The sequence below is a fragment of the Rissa tridactyla genome, chromosome 12 (genome assembly GCF_028500815.1).
Source record: "Rissa tridactyla isolate bRisTri1 chromosome 12, bRisTri1.patW.cur.20221130, whole genome shotgun sequence".
NCBI lineage: Eukaryota > Metazoa > Chordata > Aves > Charadriiformes > Laridae > Rissa > Rissa tridactyla.
Window position 1 is genome coordinate 3,567,525 of NC_071477.1, and position 22,457 is coordinate 3,589,981.

Genomic DNA, 22,457 nt, shown 5'->3' on the forward strand with positions numbered 1-22,457 from the left:
TTGGCCTATAAAAAGCAGCTTGCAAATTCAACTGCCTTTCCTTGTCTTTCACTGCTCTAAGGACACATAGCCTCACAGACTGCCCCGGCTCCTGCACTGCCCTTGTTCAGTGGCGTACACAGCTGCCTTGGACCCTGCGTGCCTCTCTACAGCTTCAATCCAGACAAAATTTGCAACTTAAACCCCTATATTTACTTTCTCTCTAGCCTGAACTGAGAAAGAGCCCCAGCTGCAGCCCTCGCTCACCACCAGGCTCCCGTGATGTTCAGGGCTGCCTGGCCGATTCCCGACGCGTTGATTCAGCGTTTGATTTCCTGCCAACTGGCTTTGCTTTTTAAGAAGACGCTCTTTGTTTGTCTACTGTGCAAACACCATCGGAGCGGCCAAGACTTTCATTGAAAAAGGTCACGGGTCTTTTCTTGAGGAAAAACTTGCACTGATTTCCTGAGGTATTTTGGCCACGCAGTGGTTGATGGCTTGAGTTCAGGACAAAGTCAGAGTACTGCTATCCCTATGAGACATCATATAAGGATGAAAATTTAAGTCCAGCTGGCTGAAACAGCAGGAAGAAATTAAAAAGTCTCAAACGTATAATTTAAAAATATATCCATTTAGGTTTTGAACACAAATACCTTTACTTTTGGTTCTTTCAAACAGTTTAAGTTTGGGAATACTAAACAACTGTCTGCTTTGTTTATTGATGTTATTGCATTGGTGCTATTGGTATTATTATTATGATGATGTATTATTATACATAGTCTTTCTATACAATTGGTTTGTGTTTGTAAATGGTGAAACAATGCTAGATCTAAAGAATCTTAAAGCCAAGCTGCAGCGTGGTGAAACTATCAGCAGTGAGCAGAAAATTCCCTTCCGTGTGCCGGTGCTTATTCAAGGTGGAGAAGATTTTCTGGGCAGAAAAATTATTAAACAATAAGTCTGCTTTTGACACAGTGTCTGCATTTCTAAATAAATATTAATGGTTGTAATAGCTGTTTAATTAAGTTTATCTGAAAAAGCAGTTCACTGAGCCACTACTTCACATCCCCCTAATCGAGGGGCTTGTTCTGCCAGGTGCTGCGTCCTTGTCTCTTCTAAAGTCAGCCTCTCACGTGCTAATACCCGCTGCATTCATGAAATCTCATTTTTCTTCAGTAAGTGTTGTCAAGGAAACCTTCCTTGGGGCCTTGTGATCCACAGCTCCCTTCCCAGCATCCCTCGCTGAACAACAGAGGTCAAGAGACTAATTGCACAGGAGGTCTCTGTTTGTCACTTTGTCTCTCAGACATCTTTGGTCACTCTGGCCACTGGATACAATAAGCCCCATTCTCTGCTCGGTTTGGTCCGTTTTCTCCCCAGAAGCTGCTGAGGAGAAAATTCACGCAGACATTAGAGAGGCCTCTAGCAGACCTTGTATCTTTAAATCATTTCTGTTTCAGAAGGAAACTCTGGTCATTGCGATGGCTTGGAGGACCTGCCAAAGACCCCCACAAGGCAGCTGGAGAAGTCCTTGTGGCTGGCGTAAGCCCCATAGCAGGTCACTGCCCTGCAGCAGGGACTGACTGCTCCAGGGGCATGACACTCCAGGAAACGCAGCTTTCCACCATGCCATAGCCGAGGATCAGGACTTCTCCCACCCCAGTCCCATCCTGCACAGAGCCTGGGCAGAACTAACCCCTCGGTGTGGTTCAGCACAGCTTCCCTGCTGAAGCCCAGAGCATCCTGCTGTCACACAGGCATTGAGTCCTCAACACCTCCTCCTTCCCCCTGGCCTGGCACCTTTGTGCTCTGGATTCTGCCCTCCCAGCATCATTTTGCGTGTTGGCAATGATGCTCTCAGGAGTGCCGCTGCTTTGACTTTGATCCCAATGCTTTCTGCTACTGATACCCTTCAGAAACATCCTAGCTGCAAAGATATGTCATTATTCAGTCCCACATGCCCGAATGCTGTTTAGCATTCCAGGAAAAGCACAATTCTTGCTAAACAGAAGGGATGAGACTGGCACTGGAGCGGTGCAGAAGCCTGTTTGTGTGCGTCTGGAGTTGAGGCTCCGGCTTCAGAAGGGCTGAGGTTTCCCAGTACATCACGTAGAGCCACCAGCCTTGCTCAGCTGAAGACATGGGCTACGCACAGACATTCCTGCACACAAACCTCTTAAACCTTCTTTCTCCAAGGGTTGGGTTGGGCCACGTAGTGGACAAAGCAGCAGGGATTTGTGAAGGGAGAGGGAAGGCGCTGGGGCGCAAGGCAGTAGCTGGCAGTACTTCTAGCAAGACTCAGTAGTCCATGGTCCCCACCAAACGGCACATCCTGGGGCGCAGCACAAATGTGGAAGCCCCTCTCCTGCTCCACAACCCTCTAAACGGGGTGATCGGCAGTACAGTTAATTAGCTGGCTCTTGCACATAATGCGGCAGAGGTGAAAGAGGTTGCCCAGCATGGACTTTCTGGATGGTGCTCAGAATACAGCTCCCAGGAAAAAGACTGCTTCCTAGGAGGAACATTTCAGTAAAATTATTGCCCTGTATTGCCTAAACTTCTTGCAGATCCGGGTCAGTTACGTGCCTGGTGAGGCTCGTGCTCTGCACACCCCGCACAGCCTCTGGCGTTTTGTTTTCCTGGACCACATCTCTCCTCGGGGCTCGGTCAGGGATGCAGAGAGGTGTCTGTGCAGCAGCATCAGACACTCGAGCTGCTCTCTTCCCTTCGCTCCTGCTTGTGTCTCCTGACAGCATCTAAGTACTGCACACTGCTGTGATTGCTGATTGCCCAGATTAGCAATCAGGCTAAATTAATAGGCAGGTGCCTTTGTGATCCAGGCAAAAAAGCACTCTGACAAGAACGACAAACTTGTTTTGTTTGTAACCTACATCAACACTCAAACCTAAGTTTCCCAAACATAATTAAATTAATCTGTTGTGCCCCAAATGCTCTCCCCTGCCAGCTGTTTTCTCCTCCCTCAGTCTCACAGCTCAGCTTTGGCTCTCCAGCTTTGTAACAGGGAGAGGGAGCACTGGAATGAAGGGGATGTGACTGTATTTGGAACAGACATAAAATACAATGAGTTTCTTCAACAAGTGCCTTATCCCAGGCTCGGGCTCCACACTTGTAGCAGTCCTGGTTTCCCTCGCCTCTTGGAGGACTTGCCACACTATCTATCTTAGCCCACCTTGTACCGACGGACTGGGCAAACATCCTTGCCGCTCCCCACAAATGGCATCCTGGTGTGGCAGACAGCTTTAGAACTAAGGGGAACACCTTCTCCCACTAGTAGCACGAATTTCCCTGGTGAGTGAAGTATATTAAAGATGTGCCGTTAACTCCCCAGCCATTTCCCCTGGGAGATCTGCTACCATTTATGAAGCCATCTAAACACTATAAAGGCTGTGAGGCAGAGTGGTGTTGGAGATCAGCAGGAATTTAATTTTCTAATAGATTTATTTCCTACCAACAGGGCATTATATTCTGTGATCCCCGCCTCTGCTCAGCCAGGAAGGCTATCCAAAGTTTGGGCTCATTCCCGTGACAGGGATGCAGGGAAAAAAACTAAAATACTTAAAAAGAGGTTGTTTATATAGGGACTATACCCTATATTTTCTGGTCCTGCTATCTTAAGCAATGTCTGCTTAGCGAAAAGAGCCATCTCTGCTGCTGGAGGGAGAGCGCAAACACATCAACAGGGCTTGCAGAGAAGGCACAAGGCTGGACCAAAGCACTCTTTGGGCCAGGACCACCCAGCCTGTCTTCTAACGATGCAGCTCTCTGGAATCTCCTGGACGCGGGACCAGCAGTTTGGGAATAGCTTGGAGATCCCCATAAGCTCTCAAGTGCACTAGAAAGATTTATGTATAAATAAAGCCCATGAGATACCAGCTGGACTCACCCAGTTTAGACAAAATTACAGCTATCGTTGCTATTTTATAGGCACTTATTGCATACTGCAATTTTATTTTGCCTCTGGTTACCCCAAAGTTGAATTATGACCTTAAATATACTACTGGCAGTCTCTGAAAGGAGGAAGAAACTCTTGCTTCAGGCTCAAAAAGCCAAGCTCAGTTTTTCCTCTGTTCTGTCCACACACAGCTCAAGAAAGACTCACTGTGTGCAGGGGACACTGAGAATGCCCTGCCTTTAGCTTTATGAATGAAAGTGTCCCCTGCAAGTCTAATTCACGGCTGGCACCTGCGGCACTTTTTTACTCAGGAAGGGTCAGCTGTAGCCTGAGTTACAAAAATGCCTCTCTGAAGGCAAAACACCTGCAGAAAGCCACCTGAAGCTGGTTTTATCGGCCCGGGGGATATGAGGATGAGAGTTTCTTAGTGTCCATGTACTCCTTAGATCAAGGTCCCTTTGCTCGAGGGTCCCTCTCCCTCTGCTCCGCACCTTCCACCGGCCCTGTCCTGCTCCGGCCGCTCTCCCCCAGCTCCTCCCTGCACATTGCACTGGGAGCTCTACCAGCTGATCCCCTTAATTAGGTCACGAACAGATCACGCGTAAAATGCTCGCGCCAGCCAGATCCTCTGGAGGAAAAACAGGCAAGCTCTGCAACCAGGGTGAAAGCTTCAGAGAGGAAGGATGCCAAAGCTGAAATAACTCTTCAAAACTTTGTCCGTAGGAGCCCTGTTTCAGTTTCTGCTCAACACCCTGCTCGCTAACGCTGTGGCTAAGTGGTAGTGTTGCTTTAATTTCCTCTTGCTCCTGCTGCAATGCCAGATTGCTTGGATATTCGTAAACAGGAGGAGTTTAATGAAAATTATAATTAGAGCCCTGCGGTGCTCTTGCAGGTCGCCTTTACACTGGGCTGCCTATTTACATTACAAATCAGGCTGGTGTCACTGCGGAGTCTACAGCAAGAGAAGAGAATTCATTAAAAGGGAAGCACAGGGTGGGTGAGAAATAGGGGGAGAAAGAAAATGATATTGTTATTATTAATAATCTAGGAAATTGGGACCTGCCATGGTCTTGCTGCAACTTGGCTCCTAGAACGAAAGCCCATTTGTAATCACCCTGCAGCGGGAGGGGGGAGAGCACAGCCACCCAGAAACTTCCCCTGGTAATTACCGTACAAACGGACCCTTCTTCATAGAGCAACTGTTTCTCATGGAAAGCAAAGTGGTGATGAAGACTTTCTCTCCCCCACCAGGACACAGAGAAGTGCTCTTAGCACTTCTGCTTCCTATTACCTGGCTGTGAAGTTGGGGGGGGTCAGGGAGGCACCACGTGTGAGGCCAAAGGGATGCATTTCCCATGATTTTACAGCTTTCCCTTTCCACCCACCAGCAGCTACAGATGATGCTTTTTGCCCCACTGTAATCATAGAATCATAGAATCTTCATGGTTGGAAAGGACCTTTGAGATCATCGAGTCCAACCATACATACACCAGAAAAAAATAATAATCACAAACCACCACAAACAACCAACCTAGAATCTCTGCCACTAGAGCATGCCCTGAAGTGCCAAATCTAGATGTTTCTTAAACACCTCTAGGGACGGTAACTCAACCCCCTCCCTGGGCAGGCTGTTCAGTGCCTGACCACTCTTGCAGTAAAGTAATTCTTCCCAATATCTAACCTAAACCTCCCCTGACGCAACTTCAGACCATTTCCCCTGGTCCTGTCATTATTCCCCTGGGAGAAGAGGCCAACACCCACCTCTCTACACCCTCCTTTCAGGGAGTTGTAGAGGGCAATGAGGTCTCCCCTCAGCCTCCTCTTCTCCAAGCTAAACATGCCCAGCTCCCTCAGCCTCTCCTCATATGCCCTGGTCTCCAGACCCCTCACCAGCCTGGTAGCTCTCCTCTGGACACGCTCCAGCACTTCAATGTCCCTCTTGTACAGAGGTAATGCCATGAGCAGCAGCTCCTTGAGAAAGACAGAAGCCGGCATTCAGTCAAGAGCTGGAGTATCTGCTGACGTGAGGCACAGCTGACGTCCAGCTGCAGACTCTGTAAATCCCGGGCCTGATGGAGCAGGAGAGGAGATCCCATGGGAACAACACGGAGGCATCTGGGCATCGACGCACTGACACCCAGCCCGGCTCTCGCACAGGGCAGCACAAACCAGTGTTACCCCAACTACGGATCAGTCTGCTGGGTTCGATTACGCTCTTACACCTTCCACCAAAGCCCTCCTGCACAGTTGTTAACTGCCTTCCCATCTATATCGTGGAATTAGAAATAACACCCTCACTTTACACAGAGGACAGCTGGAGACTTGGGTTGTATTTGTAAAAAGCTTCTTTAATATTTCATACTAATCATCCTGCATCAGCAGAAACCGCATCAGCATTGCAATACTGGGTTTATTGGATGGCCGCCTGCTCTTAAGAAGAGGTGGCATTTTACTCTGGGGACCTGCCCGTGCTGATCGCGGCCCCAGCCCCCTCACCTTTCCCATCACTCTCACGTTCTCAAAACAGAGAGGGAAACTCACCCTGAACCGTGCCTGCATCCCCCCCAAATTCAGCCAAATTGTTGATGTTCCGACCCAATCCCAGCAATGCCCAGCAAAGGATGCCCAGTCACTCCACCTGCCAGCCCCCCGCTGCTGCTGCTCCGCTCAGCCATTAATCTTACCTCGCCCTCCGCCGCCGGAGGATGTAACTTTAGTCTAATAAACAGCTGGGAAGTCAGGACAGAGAAGATGAGCTAATACTGCAGAAGTGATTGGGCTTGTATATCAAAACCGACCCAGGAGACTTTCCCCTCTGCACGTCATGGCAATATGCAGAAAGTTTTCGGGCAAATCAGAAGCTGGAGGCACTTGAGGAGTTTGGCTGCAAATGGGCCAAGTGATTTGCTTGCATTTCATACGCGCTGTCGGCAGTATAAAATGACACATACTGCGACAGCCGAGCTTTAATCATCACTAGTAACACTCTGTTGTTTACTCTTTGCCAAAAAAAACCCACCCGAACATAAAAACGTCCTTATTTCAGTTAAAAAAAGGACAAAAGAAAAGTTTCCTTTGAAAAACTATAGTTGAAAAAAATATGTAGCCATTTTTCCAGCTGAAAAATAAATATCAGTGAAGAAATACTGACCCACTCTCCTCTAATGAACGTACTAGGAAACTTCTAGGCCTGTCATCAAAGCATGAAATGAAAAAGAACTGGGAAGAAAAGAGTATTTTGGACATGAAAAACATTTAGCGGTCCAGCTTCTGGTTCCAGTAAAATGCTTTTGACAGGAAGGGTTTTAAATTGGCGCAAACAGGAAAACAACTATTTTGTTACAAATAGGGACTGTCAGAGGCTTTCGGGGCATTGCAGGAATTTGCCAATAACCACAATCCCCACAAACAACTTCCCTTCTACAAAGTGGCTAGAAAATGAATCAGTCACTATGGACTTTCATCTTCTGATTGCTTCACTGGAAGAAAATCAGTCGTACTTAATTAATTGATTAATTACCTTCGTAATTACAGGTAACAAATCTAGCTTCCCTTGCCCCTCTCAAGTCATGTAAACTAGGGATATTTCAGTTTTCCAGCCACTTTAGGAGGCAAAGCCAATTTTGTGCCACCCAAGATGACTTCTGAGCTGCCACCCGCGTCTCAGGAGCCACCGGTCCCCTTGGCACAGCCCCAGCAGCGTGGTCCCCGTCGCTCTCGGGGGCGAGGAAGGCTGGCCACCTCTTGGGTTTCTTCCCCGGCTGGAACCTCCCCAGGAGCATTACGGGCTGGGAAGCAGAGATCCAGCTCTGTTTTTCTTAAGTCGATAAAAGCAAGAAAACAGACACACATGAAGTGCTCAAATAGATGAACCAAGTAAATTCCTAAAGGATGGAGATGGTGAAAAGTTTAGACGCACATTTGAGGCTGAGGATCAGCCTCTCTCTTTCACGGGTTGATGAAGCAGCTTGGGAAGCGCAAGCTGCTCTGGGTAGTCATTAAAGGGTAAGAGCACATCTCTGCTACAGACTCCACTGAGTGCTGGAGGTAAGCGCCGGGGGTGGAGAGTCTCGGGTTCAAAGCGTGAGAGCGAGCCGTGGTAGAAGTCACTAAACCCATGTTTTTCTCGTGCTCAGCATCCCCTGCACCGCTGTGTTTTCCTGCTATACTTGAGAGGAGTTCAATGAAACAAAAGATTCTCATTAGGGATTTATTAGCAATACAGTATCACGCTAAAAAAAAACCCTAGGGTTTAACAAGTTCTCCCACGTGTATTAATGGCATTGACCGTATCACTTTTTGTGCGGCATCCCCTTTGTTTCTGCTCTTCAATCCAAGTAGATGATGAAATGAGACCCATGACGTTCACTTTGATGGAGGCGAGCTGCTGGCTTTCCAACAGTGTAAATAAGGATTCAGTGCCTTTTAAAAAGCATTATTTTTAAAGGAAAGCCCTTTTGAGTGAGGGCTAGAATGGGGTTATTTTCCACATGACCAAGCGTCAAAAGGAAAACGGCAGCCCAGTCCATGCTCTTATCACCCTCCCCGAGTCACCCACTGGATGGATTTGTCACAAGGTGAAATAAGAGCAAGTCCTCAATTTATTATCATTTTCTACTTGTCCTCCTTAATGCAGTTCCTGCCAGGATGAGTTTGCTGTGGGAAAGTGGAATGAAACCAGGCCTTTCAGTTTGCTGCTAAATGGGACTGGGAAGCGGCTTTGGGGGGGGGGGGGGGGAGGGAAAATCTTCCTCATTATAAAGGGAAAATGTGCAATGCAGAGTTTTCATCGGATGCTGCCCAGCCTCCCAATTAGGATGGCTGAGACAAACAGTGGCGTTATTATATGTAACTGTTTATCCAGTGTCACTCAGCCATTGTTTATTTTATGAGCATAATTTATCTCTTCTGTTGTGCTACCCAATTTGTTTGCATTTTCAGTCCAGTCGAGTGTCTCTCTTTTATTGTATACGTCTTTTGGCCTCCCACCAACCGACTCTCCAATTAAGTTTCCAAGAGTGTCGCACAATGGCCAGGCCCCTCCTGCGCTTCATTTTTCGCATGACGTTTGCATCCCCTTCATTTCTGCGCTGCCCCCACCCCTCCCCTGCTGACTTCCAGCTCCTCAATGGCTCATGATTTATTCAACAGTGAAGCCAAATTTCTCTTCTCCTTCTCTTTTTCCCTTTCTCCCCCTTTTAAAATAGAGGCTGGTCAATAGATGCCACTTTGGCAGCTCTGGAGAACAAAGTTCATTTGCGGCAGATCTTTAGCCAGTGCGAGAGTTTGGTGACCTTGCAGGGACTGGACCCCGAAGCGCAGGGCAGCAGCTCAGACGTGGGGCACTTATGAACCCTTGTGTCTCCTCCGGCCACGGACGGGGACAAAGACTTGCCCTCTGTTAGTTTTGTGTCACCAAAGCTTCATCCACACGTGGCCCTGCCTCCCTGCTGCGACCGCTCCCCTCGGAGGTGAGAGACGATTCCTCACCCCTGGAACAACGGCATCTTTGGCTTGTCCCTACTCCAAACTTTCCAACCAGCTTTTTCAAGTCTTTTGATCTTCTCGCTCGCAGGTCTGTCTGCAAGGATTAGCTAAAATAGAAATGTGCTAATCCACATTATGGAAATGCAAATCCTTGCTGCTACATTAAGTAATTTCAAGGAAGTTTAATCTGGCAGGACTCCGAGGTGCACTCCAGAACAGTGACAACAATATCTGTGCATCCTCTCTTCCACTAGCGTGGAAACACTGCCGCGGTAAGAAGCAGCATTTTCCTCCTTATGGTAGCAGGCTCCAGACTATCGCTATTTCTGATGGGGTCCAGCAAAGCCCCACTGAGCCCTCAGCCCTGGGTTACAGCTGGGTTTACTGCTGCGTTCCCGTTGAGTCTGCCAGGATTGGGTTTCCAGGATTCCTGCTAGAAAATCTGTACAGAGTCTCACCACCAAACACTGGCGCTCCATCTGAAACGCCCTTTGTTTGCAGGTCAGTGTCCGAAACCGAGAGTGGGGAACTTTCCATGGCCATGGGAGCCACCACGAGGGAAAAACTTGGCAGTCGCGAAACCTGGGTTACGTCTCGTGCAAGGAAAGCATCCTTGGGCTAAGAGATCTGCAAAGGAGTTTACTGCCCCTCCACCTCCTGTCACTATGAGCTGCTTCAGAAATTCATCGCACTTTAAATGATTCACTCAAGTATCCATTCAGTCCCAGTTCATAGATTGCAGAGCCTTTATTACACAGCCATATATTTAGCACTGGAATAGTTCTCAGCAGTTGTAACGGCCCTGTCATCTAAGAAATAAAACAAAGAGCCATTATTCATCAGAAGGGAGACACAGTCTTTATTGTCTGAAGCCGTGGCAGAGTTTTTATATCACCCTATCTATTCTTTCAGGCTGTCACACAACTCAGTTTTAAGCTGTTTCAGTGGCAGCCCTGGAAGCCTGAACGCTTCTGTAGCTTCTCATAGCTAACTTCCCAGCTCATGTTGTTTTAAACTGGCAGCAGGACTGATCCTGAGCACTCCGAGCATGGCCAGTGGCTCAGGAGAGGAAAGTTAACCTTTCCAGAAAAGCCTGAGGTAGACATTAGTCTCTGGCTAGGTCAGGAATAAAAGCCATGTCGGGTTTTTTAAAGACATGAGGTAGCACGGCTACAAGGAGCAACGGATGAGTATGCATTTTGAGCACTGATCATGTGCAGAAGATGTGGGTTTGGGCTCTGGTCCGATGGCAGAGCATTATGTAGACGGTAGGCCCCAAGAGCACAGCGAGGTGTGCCGCCAGCTGTCCTGTCCTCGCGCTGGTGCGGCTCCTGCAGCCCTCCCATGCCTTGCCATGGTTTGCTTGGTGGGTGTATGTCCAGCGTGGAGCTGGAGGAACCAGCCTGGTTCTCTGTGTCTAGACGCCTGGGGTTAAGTACCTTGAGATGTGCGTGGCATGAACCACCCCCCACCCTGCCCAGCAGCCCTGGCTTGTTCCACATCTCTGGGAAAAGCAGGTGAGATTTTGAGCCAGAAGACCTCTTCTAACACGCACTTCTGTGGTGCAAATGAGCCCATTAAATGCAAAGGAAGCAGCACTCCTTCACAGAACCAACTGCTGGCATCATCTCCTCAGGCTTCCGAGAGCATTTGAGAATCCGCCTGTGTCAGCACAAAGGCAGGATAAAGAGCCCATGGAGCAGATACCTGTGAGAAGGTGCCGTGCAGGGGCTCTCGCCAGCTGTTTGCGCAGCAAGGCAGGCCCATCCTTCCCTTGAATGTCTCCTCTCAGAATAACGAGATGGGAAACTTGAAGACCCAGAATCCTAAAAAGCGGCAGACATTTCAAAAAGAATTGCCCTTTCCCAGCTTTGTAATTTGTTTTGAGGCTGGCAATCGCATCTCCAAACCCCTGTGCTCACTTTTCTCCACATGTTCGGAAAGCAAAGGGCACGAAACAGACTGTGAACTCCCATCACACTTCTCCCAACACCCGCTCTCCTCCCTGCCGAACAGCCAGCAATCTCCCAAGCTAATTAACCAAACTGTATTCTGCACATATTTTGCATTTCTGAGTAATCAGGATAATCAGATTTCTCCCTTAATTCTGTACGTATACAATAGAAGCAGGTGTATTGCCTTTCCCACAATGATATCACAAAAGTGCGTTGTCTGCCGGAGCTAGGGTTGCCAGCCGCCTGTCAGAGCCCATTCTCATCTCGCCCATGGAAACCTGCTGCTAACGGATTACCAGTAGCCATGGGAAATTAGGAACTGGGTTTGATTTGGCTAAGTAGCCAGTAGTTCAGATATTCATGCAAGCTATCTAAATGCACAGTCTTCCAACCTGGCCAGAGATTTCTCTTCACCGTCCTCCAGGGAAGAGCTGCAGGAGAAGCTCTGCTGCGCTGCAGTTGAACAGGAGGTGTTCGGTCCAGAACCTCAAAGGTGTTTTGGGTTCCAGGGAAGCGCAATAGTCCGCCCAAGCCTGAGCACTCAAGTCTCAGTCATTCTCCACAAGGTTAATCAGCCTGTGGACCTAGACCTTATCTCTGTGAACCTGTTAGCCGGTAAACACGTACTTGTGGTCTCTGCTGCTTTCAAAGCCTCTAAACGAAGGTCAAAGCCAGTCAGACCAGGCGAGCGCTTTCTTGTCCTGCAGAGGTGGGTCCTTGGTTCAGGAGGAGTTTTTCTTCAGTCAGCTTCACTCAATAATTCCTTCTCAGGGAAGCAGAAAAGCTTTAAGTGCCCATGACTACATCCCAGTCCTTGGAGTGTTTGGATGTGGTGCTTCCACCAAAGTGGGAGTATTTCCCTCGTAGTGGAGTATCAAAGGTCCAGCATCTCTGAAGGGAGGAAAGGATGCTCCCAAGCCCCACCGCATGGAGTCGGGCACTCCTGAGTGTCTAGACCACAGCAGTAATATTAAGGAAAGATCCTGCTACATCCCTCCACAAAAAGACCAACCATCTGCTGAGCTTCATGTAGGGGAAGAGTTTGCTTGTAGACCTTAGAGTACAACCCAAAACACTCCCGACAAGAAGAAGCCATTTTTAATGTGCAGGGCAATGCTTTTATTGCACTACTGTAGAAATAATGTCCAAACCTCCTAAATACGAAGAAATCCGAGTAAGGCTAGGATCTGATCTCCAGGTAGGTTAACCCTCCTGGTACTGAGATTGAGCTCTGGTTACTACAGAGGTAATTTTCAGGTGGAGCTGAAGATAGACAGTGACAAACTGTTAATTGTGGTGAGGCTGTTTATCTGTGATGGATGAACACACCATACAGAGCACTCCATGCAAGGTTACACTCAATATTTTATAAGTTCTGTGCGGGTAATAAAATGCTCCATCCCCCTTCTTTAGCGTCCTCTATCTCACCTTCCCTGTTCAGATGAAACGGTGCTTAGAGATGAACTATCTCCAGAGAACAGCACTTGGAAAATATAATTCAGCACCAGATGCTTTAATGGGTCCAAGGCTGTTGTCAGGGTCACCACAGACACAGGACAGGTCTCTGTTCCCCGGAGGGGGCTCACAGGAGGCATCTTTCCAGGCTTTGTATATTCGCTGTGACTGTGTACTCCTCTGAGCACCAGGATTCATTTTTTATTAAGTATATTTAGCTCTTGAGGAGAAGTGCAAACCAACTGTCCTCAGTAATATTCAATTCTTGTTCTTTAAGGTCTTGGATCAGGTGACTGGTCGCCCAAGTGCTCAGTAATGAAGGAGAGAGTCCATCCTGTATCATTCTGACCTACCGACCTTAGGTCAGCAATGTCCCCGGTCACTCGGGGATGGCACAATGACAGGGAAAGAGACTTGGAGAACTGTGCTGAGAAACCAGATCCTGTCACAGAGGAATGCCCTCCTAGACCTGGGAGACCGAGTTCATGGGCAGCTCTGCGAAGCGTGGGATGGAGCGAGCCGGGATGAGGAGCCCTGGCTCCCCCTGCTCCAGGCATCCCATCTCCAGGATCTCATCAATGGGATCCTCAGCTGCCTTCTTGTCTCCTCAGAGGGTGGTACAATGGGGAGCACAAAGTCTGCGTGGTGAGGGGCTGCCCCAAAGTGCAGAAAGGACACGGAGGCTGGATCTGCCCCCCCCAGCACTCAGCCCTCCTGCCCCATTGCTGTGCGGTGGGACCGCCTGCTGCCGTGACGGGGTGCTCCCACACTTCTGAAAGCCAGGAGCTGGGCGGACATCTGTGTGCTTGCTCCACAGGTGCAGAAAAAATATGATGGCGGCCCTGGTTTTCTGGAGTTTTGAACATTGGATGGAAAAAGAAGTCAAAAAAAAAAAAAAGGAAAGAAAGCAGAAATTTTGCTGGCCTGAGAGAGCCTGGAGAGCAGGTGGGAAGCTGCCTGCAGGGCTGGCCAGTCGCTGAAAGGTGGCAAAGGAAGCTGGCACAGCGACTCCTGATGTCTGCCTTCTCCAAGCAGGTGACGAAGACAAGCTGTTGCCTTGATTCCCACAGTATATTTTCATTAAGCCGTGGCAGATGGCAGCGGAGGTCACTGCTTCCACACCATCATCCTTTCAGCCAAAAGGTGTCAGGGAATCTGACACCTCAATTACTAAACCGAGATTCACCCAAACAACATCCAGGATGGAGGGTGAAGGGGATCAGAAAAGCTTCTCTCCTAATTTCCATGAATCCTCACCTTTGAGAGAAAATCTGGAACGTGAACTTCCCTGATAAACAACATATTTGTGTCTAACGTCCTGACACAGAAGCAGCTGTGCTGAGAACAAGCCACAGACACTAGGAAAATGGCAATTAAGTCCTTGTGGAAATGAGACCAAAAAGCATCCCTTGGAAAAGGCAGTTGATGTTAATGAGCTACAGAGAAGTCAAGGGGGGGCTATCGCTCTTGCCCCAGCAGAGGACTGCCGCTCGCTCCTCTCTAGTCTGGGAAACCCCAGAACATAAGGCAAAATAAAACTCCTGTTCTTCACAAGGACTCTCAGCCGTGGGCCCAGGGCTCAGCTAACCCAGGGAGAAGCCAGAGCAACATCACCATTGGCTTCTCTGTGTTCAAGGTGAAACACCAATCCGCCATGCTGGCGAGAAGCACCACCTTGTTGAAACCCCACCTTGGAGATTTCTGCCAGATATCTCAATCATTTCAGGTTTTTTCATCCCTACTATTACTACCTACTTTCTTATTATTAATTTAAAACTACCGATTCCCTGGCTTTTTACTACTATTAATCCTCGCTTTTGTAATCCCTACTATTATCCCTGTCATGAAGAAGATGAAATAAGATTCTGACCCTTATGAAAGCTCAATAAACAAGCGAAGCAGAAGTCATTTATCCTTACTCTGAAATCTCATGAACTTTAAGGTAATATTATGACTGCAGAATGATTATGAAATATCTCAGATAGGTTGGTATTTTTGTTGTAGAAGGAGACTCAATGAATAAACACCCCGCAGAATTGCCAAAACCCACTGGCCTATGAGCAGATGAGTCAACTCAGCAAGGCACTGCCCTGCAGCAACCCAAGCCTGTGCTCTGTCTTTGAGGTCTTCTCCCCCTGAACCCCAACACGAGCTGGGTTTGGGGTGAGACACGATGAGGTCAGAAATATTTGCAAGATGAGAACTTCCAGAGTGCACAACGCCAAAGGAAAAAAAAACAACACCAAACCAACTTCTTTTTAGGGAGACTTTTCAACTGTTTTACAGAAGCTTGAAAACACTTCTGAAAAGTTCAAAATATTTGGGGTTTGGCACAATAAACCCCCCCATCATTTTCAGCAAACATTGCTAAATGCCAGACTATTTTCATTTTTTGCCCAGAAATGTCCTTTTTTTCCCCTCCTTGTGTTCTGGAGACGGGGAACGGGAGAAGAATGTACTACTTCTGAGACAAAAGTTGCCACTTTGTTGAAGACTCTCTTTCTACCAAACTGAAACACAGAGACACAACGTATGGAGTCAGGTGTGCTCCTCACCTCTGCTGCAGCCCAGGAGGAGTGGGGACAAAGGGAACACCACAAGCATAAGGACATTAAATCACAAATTATCTCTTTGGGTTTTTTTTTTTTTAATAAGAAAGATAGGTTCAGTTCTACTGACCTCAAATCCAATGTTTTGTTAATGGGAAAAGGGAATGCTACAGCTGGGGCACTTACTGCTCGCTAAATCATATGCATTTTTGTAAGTGCTCGAAAAGCAATGGGCTATTCCAGGGTTTTCCTGGAGGAAAAGCGATCACAATCTGGCCTTTGTTATCCAGTTTGTTCTCCAAGAGTTTGTACTTGAGGGCCTCCGGAGCAGATTCTTGGAAGAGCTCCATTTTGCACCCCGGCCAAAATGATCTGAGTTTCCGTATATTATTAGCACACAATGGAGCAACGTCAGCTCGGGGCTGTCAGGCGCAGTGCTCCCTTAACCCCACGCCGGCCGGGGGGAGAGGTTTTTTGGGGAAAAACGGCTCCTTCTCTTCTTGCATGGCCCTGGTGCTCAGAGAGAGGAGAATGGGGAAGGCAAAGGAGGAGAGAGCGGCCGGGAGAAATCAGAGAGCAATCAGGCAAACGTACTGCGTCAGCCAAAATGAAGCCCTGGTTCTCCGAGAGGAAGAGTTGACTTCAACACCCCCCTGCCCGTAGCTGCTTTTTGGCTTGGCCTTTGCCAAATTTCATTCCAGCCCTGACAGCATTAGATGGGTTTGGTTAGAGGACACAAAGAAACGTGGTTCCTGTGAGTCATTTGCAACCTCCGCCACCGCGATGGGAATCATGGCTGCGGGCTGCTGGGCAAGGCGCAACCCGAAATGTGGGGGCACATCTGAAACACGTACCCCAAAGCTCCTCTTCCCTGGGGCTGCCCAGAAGCTTTTGGGCTTAGACCACTGTGCTACAGCAGTACAGACTCCAGCTGCTCAGGAAAAAAAAAGAGAAAAAAAAAAAATCTCATGCAAAAATTCAACTTTTTGTAAGAAAAGCTCCACAACTCCAAAATTTAAAATGTTTGCCAGCACAGCAAACATTTGCCAGCACATTTTTGATGTTTTGCCAAAATATTCCAGCCAAAACTTGGGAGAAAAACTCAGAATTGCCTATGGAAAGCAGATACTTCTCATGAAAATATTCATTTAGTCAAATCCCCAGGTTTCTACTGAAAGTCAGCTTCAGTGGAAAATGCTGACGAGCTCTATTATTGGCACAGCTTTAATTTTCCTTTGTCTGGAACAGACACGGAGAAGACAGCATCTGTCAAATGTAGTCTTTAGACTTATGTTATTATTTAGCCTGGAGTATTGTTCAAGGACTTGAGGAAAGGTTCAAGCCATCACGGTGCTGGGTGCTGTGCATATGCGTGAAAGATAGTCCCTTCCCTAGAGGGACTGTAATTTCAGCACAAACCAGGGAGGAGATAAACAGCTGGGGAGAGCACGAAGTCATTTTGGAGGGGTCCTGAGCAGCGTGATGAGCAAAGAGACACCGCGCTTCCCCCTGCACCTGCTCTTGCCTCCAGTGCTTTGTGCTGAGCCGTACCACAGCTGTGTGAGCTCAGACCTCCCTCAGGAGATGCGTCCAACTGCCCCAGCTCCGGAGGCGGCTGCAGAGGCGGAGAGAGACGGGTCCTGCTCTCCCCACCCTGCCTCCACATCAAAAGGTCCCTGGGATGGAGAGGAGAAAGCCAAGAAAGGCATCTCCGCAACCCCCAAAGTGCAGATGCTGCAATCCCGCTTGCTCCTTACCTTGGGTAGGAAGATGCTCTACCATCCTCTCTCTTGATTGAGTCCACTTATTTTAACTCCTGCTTTTTTTTGGCCCAGATCCTGCAATCCCACCTGCCTGGCCGCCACACTGCCATCCTGCCCTCACCCCCGTTCATCGCTTTATGCCTCCATCAAACCGACACGACCGCTTTGGTTACAAGAGAGCAGTTAGAGAAGGATCTGTGCTGGTTTCAAATAGTTTCCAGAACTGGTCACCCCCTTCTGTAAGAGATTAAAAAGGCATTGCTGAGAAGGGAGCGAGGGAGAAAGAGAGCACAAGAAAATAAATAAATAAAGGTATATAGTTACTTTTGGTTAGTCTCAGTACGCAGTCCCGTCCCAGGGCGCCTTGTTCTGTGCTCATTTGAAGTATTAGTCACTTTTTCCATTAGAAGCTCTTATTCTAGGGGGATTTATAATGTATCTGTAAAATTGTCTCCAGGCTTTGCTTGGCATCTGAGCTCTCAATCCATGGACAGAATGTAAAGAAACTACAGTTGTTTGATTTATTGGGACAGGGCACGGGGAGGGAGGGAATTTTTCCATGCTCGGTGGAAATAAATTCACATAGTGCCTTCAGCGCACAATCACTTACTGCTCCAGAAAATACAGCGTTTGGGTGCAATCTCACTCTGGCAAAGAGGACAGAGGCAAATCAATGACTTTTTAATATTTCCCTGCCTGAGACCAGCCCTTGTTTGTGGTTTCTCACTGTGACCCACCCAGTCACAGCCCCGCTGGGCGCGACAGTCCCTGTCATACCACTCGAGTTCGGAAATCCTGCCCTTGACAAGCCCTTTTCAACCCTGATTTCTACAGGGGACATTTCTTAACCCTCTGCGGAGTCTTTCTGACAGACTCATGATTTTTTTCCTGGGGGGGCCTATGCCTCACTTAAGTTTGGCTCATGTTTCTTAATATGCAAAGGCTGGGTGAGATGAGCAAGGGCTGGCAAGCTGCTGTAGGTAACATCAGCACCCGACTGGCAGAGGTGTTTGGGCAAAGCGAGAACTGGGAGGGGACAACACCCTGGGGACGCACAAGCTGGGCTACAAACACCCCATCACCTTGCTGACGGTCCTCCTCTGTGCCATGGCTGAGGATAAGCTCCTCTGCAGGGCGGCCCTGGCCTGGGCCAGCGTTCGCCCAAACTTGTGCTGAAGACAGGGGTGGATGGGGAAGAAGGGAAGGGTTAGGGACAGTGACACACGCTGGGATCAGGGGGAGGGGGAGCCTCCCTGCAGCATGCATCAGCAAAGCGTGAGCCTAACGTGGACGCTTCAAGGAAACAATAACCTAAAATTGGAACATGGCAAATTATTTATTCAAACTACAGCCTTCCCTCCTCCCTTGATTAGCAAACCGCTGGGGAGTCAGCCCTGATTTTCCTCAGACAGAGCAGACGGCTCTCAGCTCTCCTCCTCTCTCTGCGCCGCCAGTGCTCAGCCCGGGGGGGGCTGAGGATCTAGTTGGTATTCGCATTGTGCAGCAGCTCCTTCAAGTCACACGTTGTTCTGCCCTCCGACCGGATCACAAACTTTTTCTTTGGGAGCATAGGCTGCAATGATGAATATGTTTGTTTTCTGCCTTTTTTTTTTTCCAGGGGAACATTTAGGCAGCAGTGTGCAAACACTTCCCCACACGCTCACTCAGCTACTTGCACCCAATAATAAAACAATCTCCATGAGGCATTGCAACTCAGATTCCTAATCTGATTTCTTTTTGGAGGGGGGGGATGTGTTTCGTGTCTTCAATCATCATTTATAAAAAGCCCCAATGAAGCCTCGGGAAAGAGAAATGAGAACGTGTGAAGAAACATAGGGATGTGCCACGAAAGTGCAGTGGGAAATCCCAGCGCCGAAATTCTCTCCCCCTTTAAGTCAGAGGCAAAACCTCCACAGACCATAGAGGAGCCGGGATTTCACCCCTGGGACATCGGTAGTGGGAGACACGGAGCTTGGCAACATGCAGGGAAGACTGTGAAGGGTTCAAAGTATCAAATGAAGCAGAGCAGAGACATGGGAGGAACAAAGGAAGTTCACATCGTTATAATTTATTGATGATCTTGGCCTGATCGCTTCAGCGTTTTGTCTTAACAGCACCCGCCCTGAGCAGCAGCAAGTCCTGCAGGTCACTTGGCCGAACTGATGTGGAAGTGATGTGACGATTTACAAAGTTAGCTTAAAAATATAAAAAATAAAAATAAAAAAGCTCCAGGCTGGATCTCTCACCCTCACCCAAGCACTTGCTGGGAACCGGCCAGGATCTCCTGACCTCACCCCCATCGGAGCGCGGCTCCAGGAATTCCCTCACCATAGTTCACATTTTTCCAGCTCTACCAATTCACCCAGCAAGTGCCATGGGAAATCGCTACGGCTGAGGCATCCAAACTTGCTTAAGAATGAGCCAAACTGATTCTTTTCTTCAAGGAGGAGGGTCTTAAGGAAAATAAAATGCTGGGGGTTCTTTGTCCCTGTATCTTGGATACGAGAAAACTCCCACGCTTGTCAGAAATAAGAACAGCACCAGCAGTTCATGGCTTTTTCTTTTTCTTATTCTCCCCCCCCCCCCCCCCCCCCCAGTGTTTGCGAGTGTGTGCTTTAAAGCAGGATGACATAGTGATGGGTTTAAGAGACAGTGAGTGTCGAGGTACCAATTCCTCATGTAATACAGGGTACAGCTTCTTTCTTCTGTGATCACGGGTGAAAAATCAAAAGAAATAATCCAGGAGACTAAATACACTCCCCGGCCATTCAACTCGCTCATAAATATGCCTAGCGAGACGCTTTGTGCAAGCAAACCCCACCACTTCTATTCTGTATTTTGTTTAACTACGAGTCAAATCTTCCATCCGCAGCTTCCGATTGTGCTAGTCCGAGTCACCAGCGTTGCAATCCTCGCTCTCTTCCCTGTCAATTTTAGGCTGATGGTTTACATTTAAAAACTAGCAGGTTCCCATTTTTTCTCTCCCACCTCCAGCAACGTGCCCACTCGCAGTCCCTTCGCGGAAAATACTCCGCTGTCACAGAAAGCGACTCCAAAACAAAGAGTTTCACTAGACTCACCCCTTGGCACTCGCTTACTATTCAAGAGAACTTAGCAGGAAGCCTGCCCTTTCCTGCACGCTGCTAATGCTCCAAAATAAAGCAAATTTGGAAGAAGTAAATGAAATTAAATCCATAGACGTTGTCATTTCCTTTTTAAGGCTGGAGGAGCCCTGGAGCCTATTAGCTATTGACAAGAAGGGGACCCTCCAGATCCCGGCTGGATGCGCAGACACTCGGGGAACAACCAGACCTTTGTTTATCACGTTCTCGCGTAGGCAGATGTCCTGCGGACGAGGGACCCGTGCCCGCCGGGGACGGCACTTTCCGCACACCGGGAAGTTTATTCCTAAATAAATATATTTCTAAGCACCTTCTACCTAAGCGCTTCATCCCGAGGAGGTTTGAAATAATTCCTTCCAAGCCAGCCCAAACGCCTCCCGTGCAGGAGAGCTGGGGGTGGGGGGAGGGAGGGGGGTGTTTTGGGGGGTGACACGGGCCAGCCCTTTTTGCAGCTGGACACACAGAGGCTGAAGGTGCCGCTGGGTTTCGGCACCCATGAAGTTTGGTTTGGTTTGGTTTGGTTTGCAACACCGCCACCGAGCCCGCCGGGAGCCCTTTGACGGAGTGATTTTTTTTTCAGTTGTATTTTGCACAAACTTATCAATTGAAAACTTTAAAAAACAAACAAACAAACAAAAAAAAACCACCCCAAAACAAACAAAAAACCCACCAGCGTTTTCCCGAGTTTTAGGCACCAGTAAATCCCCCCGCGCAGCAAAGCGTCTCCGGAGCGCAGCCTGACATCGCTCCACCTCCCTCCTCCAGACCAAGTTGCGGAGGGATCGGAGCCTTCACCGGCCCCGGGGGCAGCGGGCACCGAGGCGCTGCGGGGGGGGGGCTTTTGTTCCCGTCCCGGTCCCGGGGAGCCGAACCCGCGGTTCTCCGCCGCTCCCCCCGCTCCCGGAGCGCCTCTACTTACCAGCTGCAAAGTGCAGAGGAAGATGAGGGTGCAGCGCCCGGTGCAGCATCCCATGGTCCCCGAGCAGCGCGGGCAGGGGCAGCCCGGCTCCCGCCGCCGCCCCGGGGCTCCTCCGCGCCCCGGCCCGCAGCCGCCGCTCGCCGCCGCCGGGAGCGGGGAGGGATGGAGGGGAGGGAAAGGAGGGAGGTCGCGGCGGCTGCCGGAGCCCCTCCGGGAGCCGGGGAGGAGGCAGTGGGGCCACAGCTTAAAAGGGCAATGCCCCGCCGGCGGCTGCCGTCCCGAGTGCGGGCAGGGTTGGCGGGGCGGGGGCTCGCTGCCGCCGCCGGGACTCGCCCACCCCTGGAGCCCTGGCTGGCGCGGTGGGATGCTCCGGCCCCCCGGGCAGAGCCCTCCCCCGGGAGGCTGAGCCAGGCAGCGCAGCCGGGGGCAGCTCCTCTTCCCCTTGCCGGGCTGGTGGGGCAGCCCCCGATTCTTTTTTCCAGCCTGGCGGAGGGATGCGCTGGGCAGGCGAGCCGTGTCTATAGGACACGGAGCCTATAGAGCATCCTAGGTGACGGGAATGAGGAGCTCCTCTCCCCCTTCCACACATGCCCATCACCTCCTCCCCGTGCAGGTGCTGGTGTGCACACCTTAAAAATCACGCAGCCTAGAATGAACCTAAAATACAATGGTTCTTCCCACAAAATTTGTCAGTGAGAGTGCACACGGAAGACAAATTCAGAAAGGGGCATAAGACAAGGAATTCTTTAAAATGCACGTTTGTGGGTATTTGAAAACATATTCCCAAGCTTGTGAATGAATCACAGCTGACTAGTAGCAGAGGGATGTAGGGCAGCATCTCTCTTCCAAGAAGAGCTTCTACCTGAGCACCACAGAATTATTTAGGTTGGAAAAGACCCTTGGGATCATCGAGTCCAACCATCAACTCCACTCTACAAAGTTCTCCCTTACACCGTATCACTTAACACCACATCTAAACGAGTCTTAAACCATCTGTGAACCACTCACACTGCACCTGTGGAAAAACAAGGCAGTCTACTTCAGCTGTGAACAGTAGAGCAAATCCGTGAGCACTCAACCACCTTCACACACCTGAGTCCTTCACCTTGCCTCCTCTCCAGGAGGAGCGAGGTGCAGAAGACATGGGATCGCGTCAGCCCCCCCTGCCGTACACGTTTCTGGTGGGCCGGAGGGGCAGGTGACACACCACGCGCTGTGATTGGGACAGACTTGTTGCTAAGCTGAACACAACAGGATAAGAAGCTTTGGGAGAGACTCATCTGATGATGATGTCGTCTCTTTGCAATCTCCAGTG

At 49.3% G+C, this 22,457-nt stretch overlaps 2 protein-coding genes across 3 annotated transcripts in view; one reads left to right on the forward strand and one right to left on the reverse strand.

Moving 5' to 3' along the window:
* The window catches only part of BIRC7 (baculoviral IAP repeat containing 7), a 52,359-nt gene extending 52,017 nt beyond the window's left edge, over positions 1 to 342 (forward strand). The window contains exon 7 of the mRNA XM_054218613.1: positions 207 to 342. Coding sequence (XP_054074588.1) covers positions 207 to 211 — 5 coding nt within the window. The 3' untranslated portion in view covers positions 212 to 342. The remainder of the gene's footprint in view (positions 1 to 206) is intronic.
* NKAIN4 (sodium/potassium transporting ATPase interacting 4) overlaps positions 1 to 21,496 on the reverse strand; it is a 55,765-nt gene extending 34,269 nt beyond the window's left edge. The window contains exon 1 of one of the 2 annotated variants that reach the window (XM_054218614.1): positions 21,143 to 21,493. In XM_054218614.1, the coding sequence (XP_054074589.1) occupies positions 21,143 to 21,196 (54 nt within the window). In that variant the 5' untranslated portion in view covers positions 21,197 to 21,493. Of the gene's footprint in view, positions 1 to 21,142 lie in introns of both variants that reach the window. The other variant, XM_054218615.1, reaches the window with a different exon arrangement.
* Positions 21,497 to 22,457: the final 961 nt, after the last annotated feature.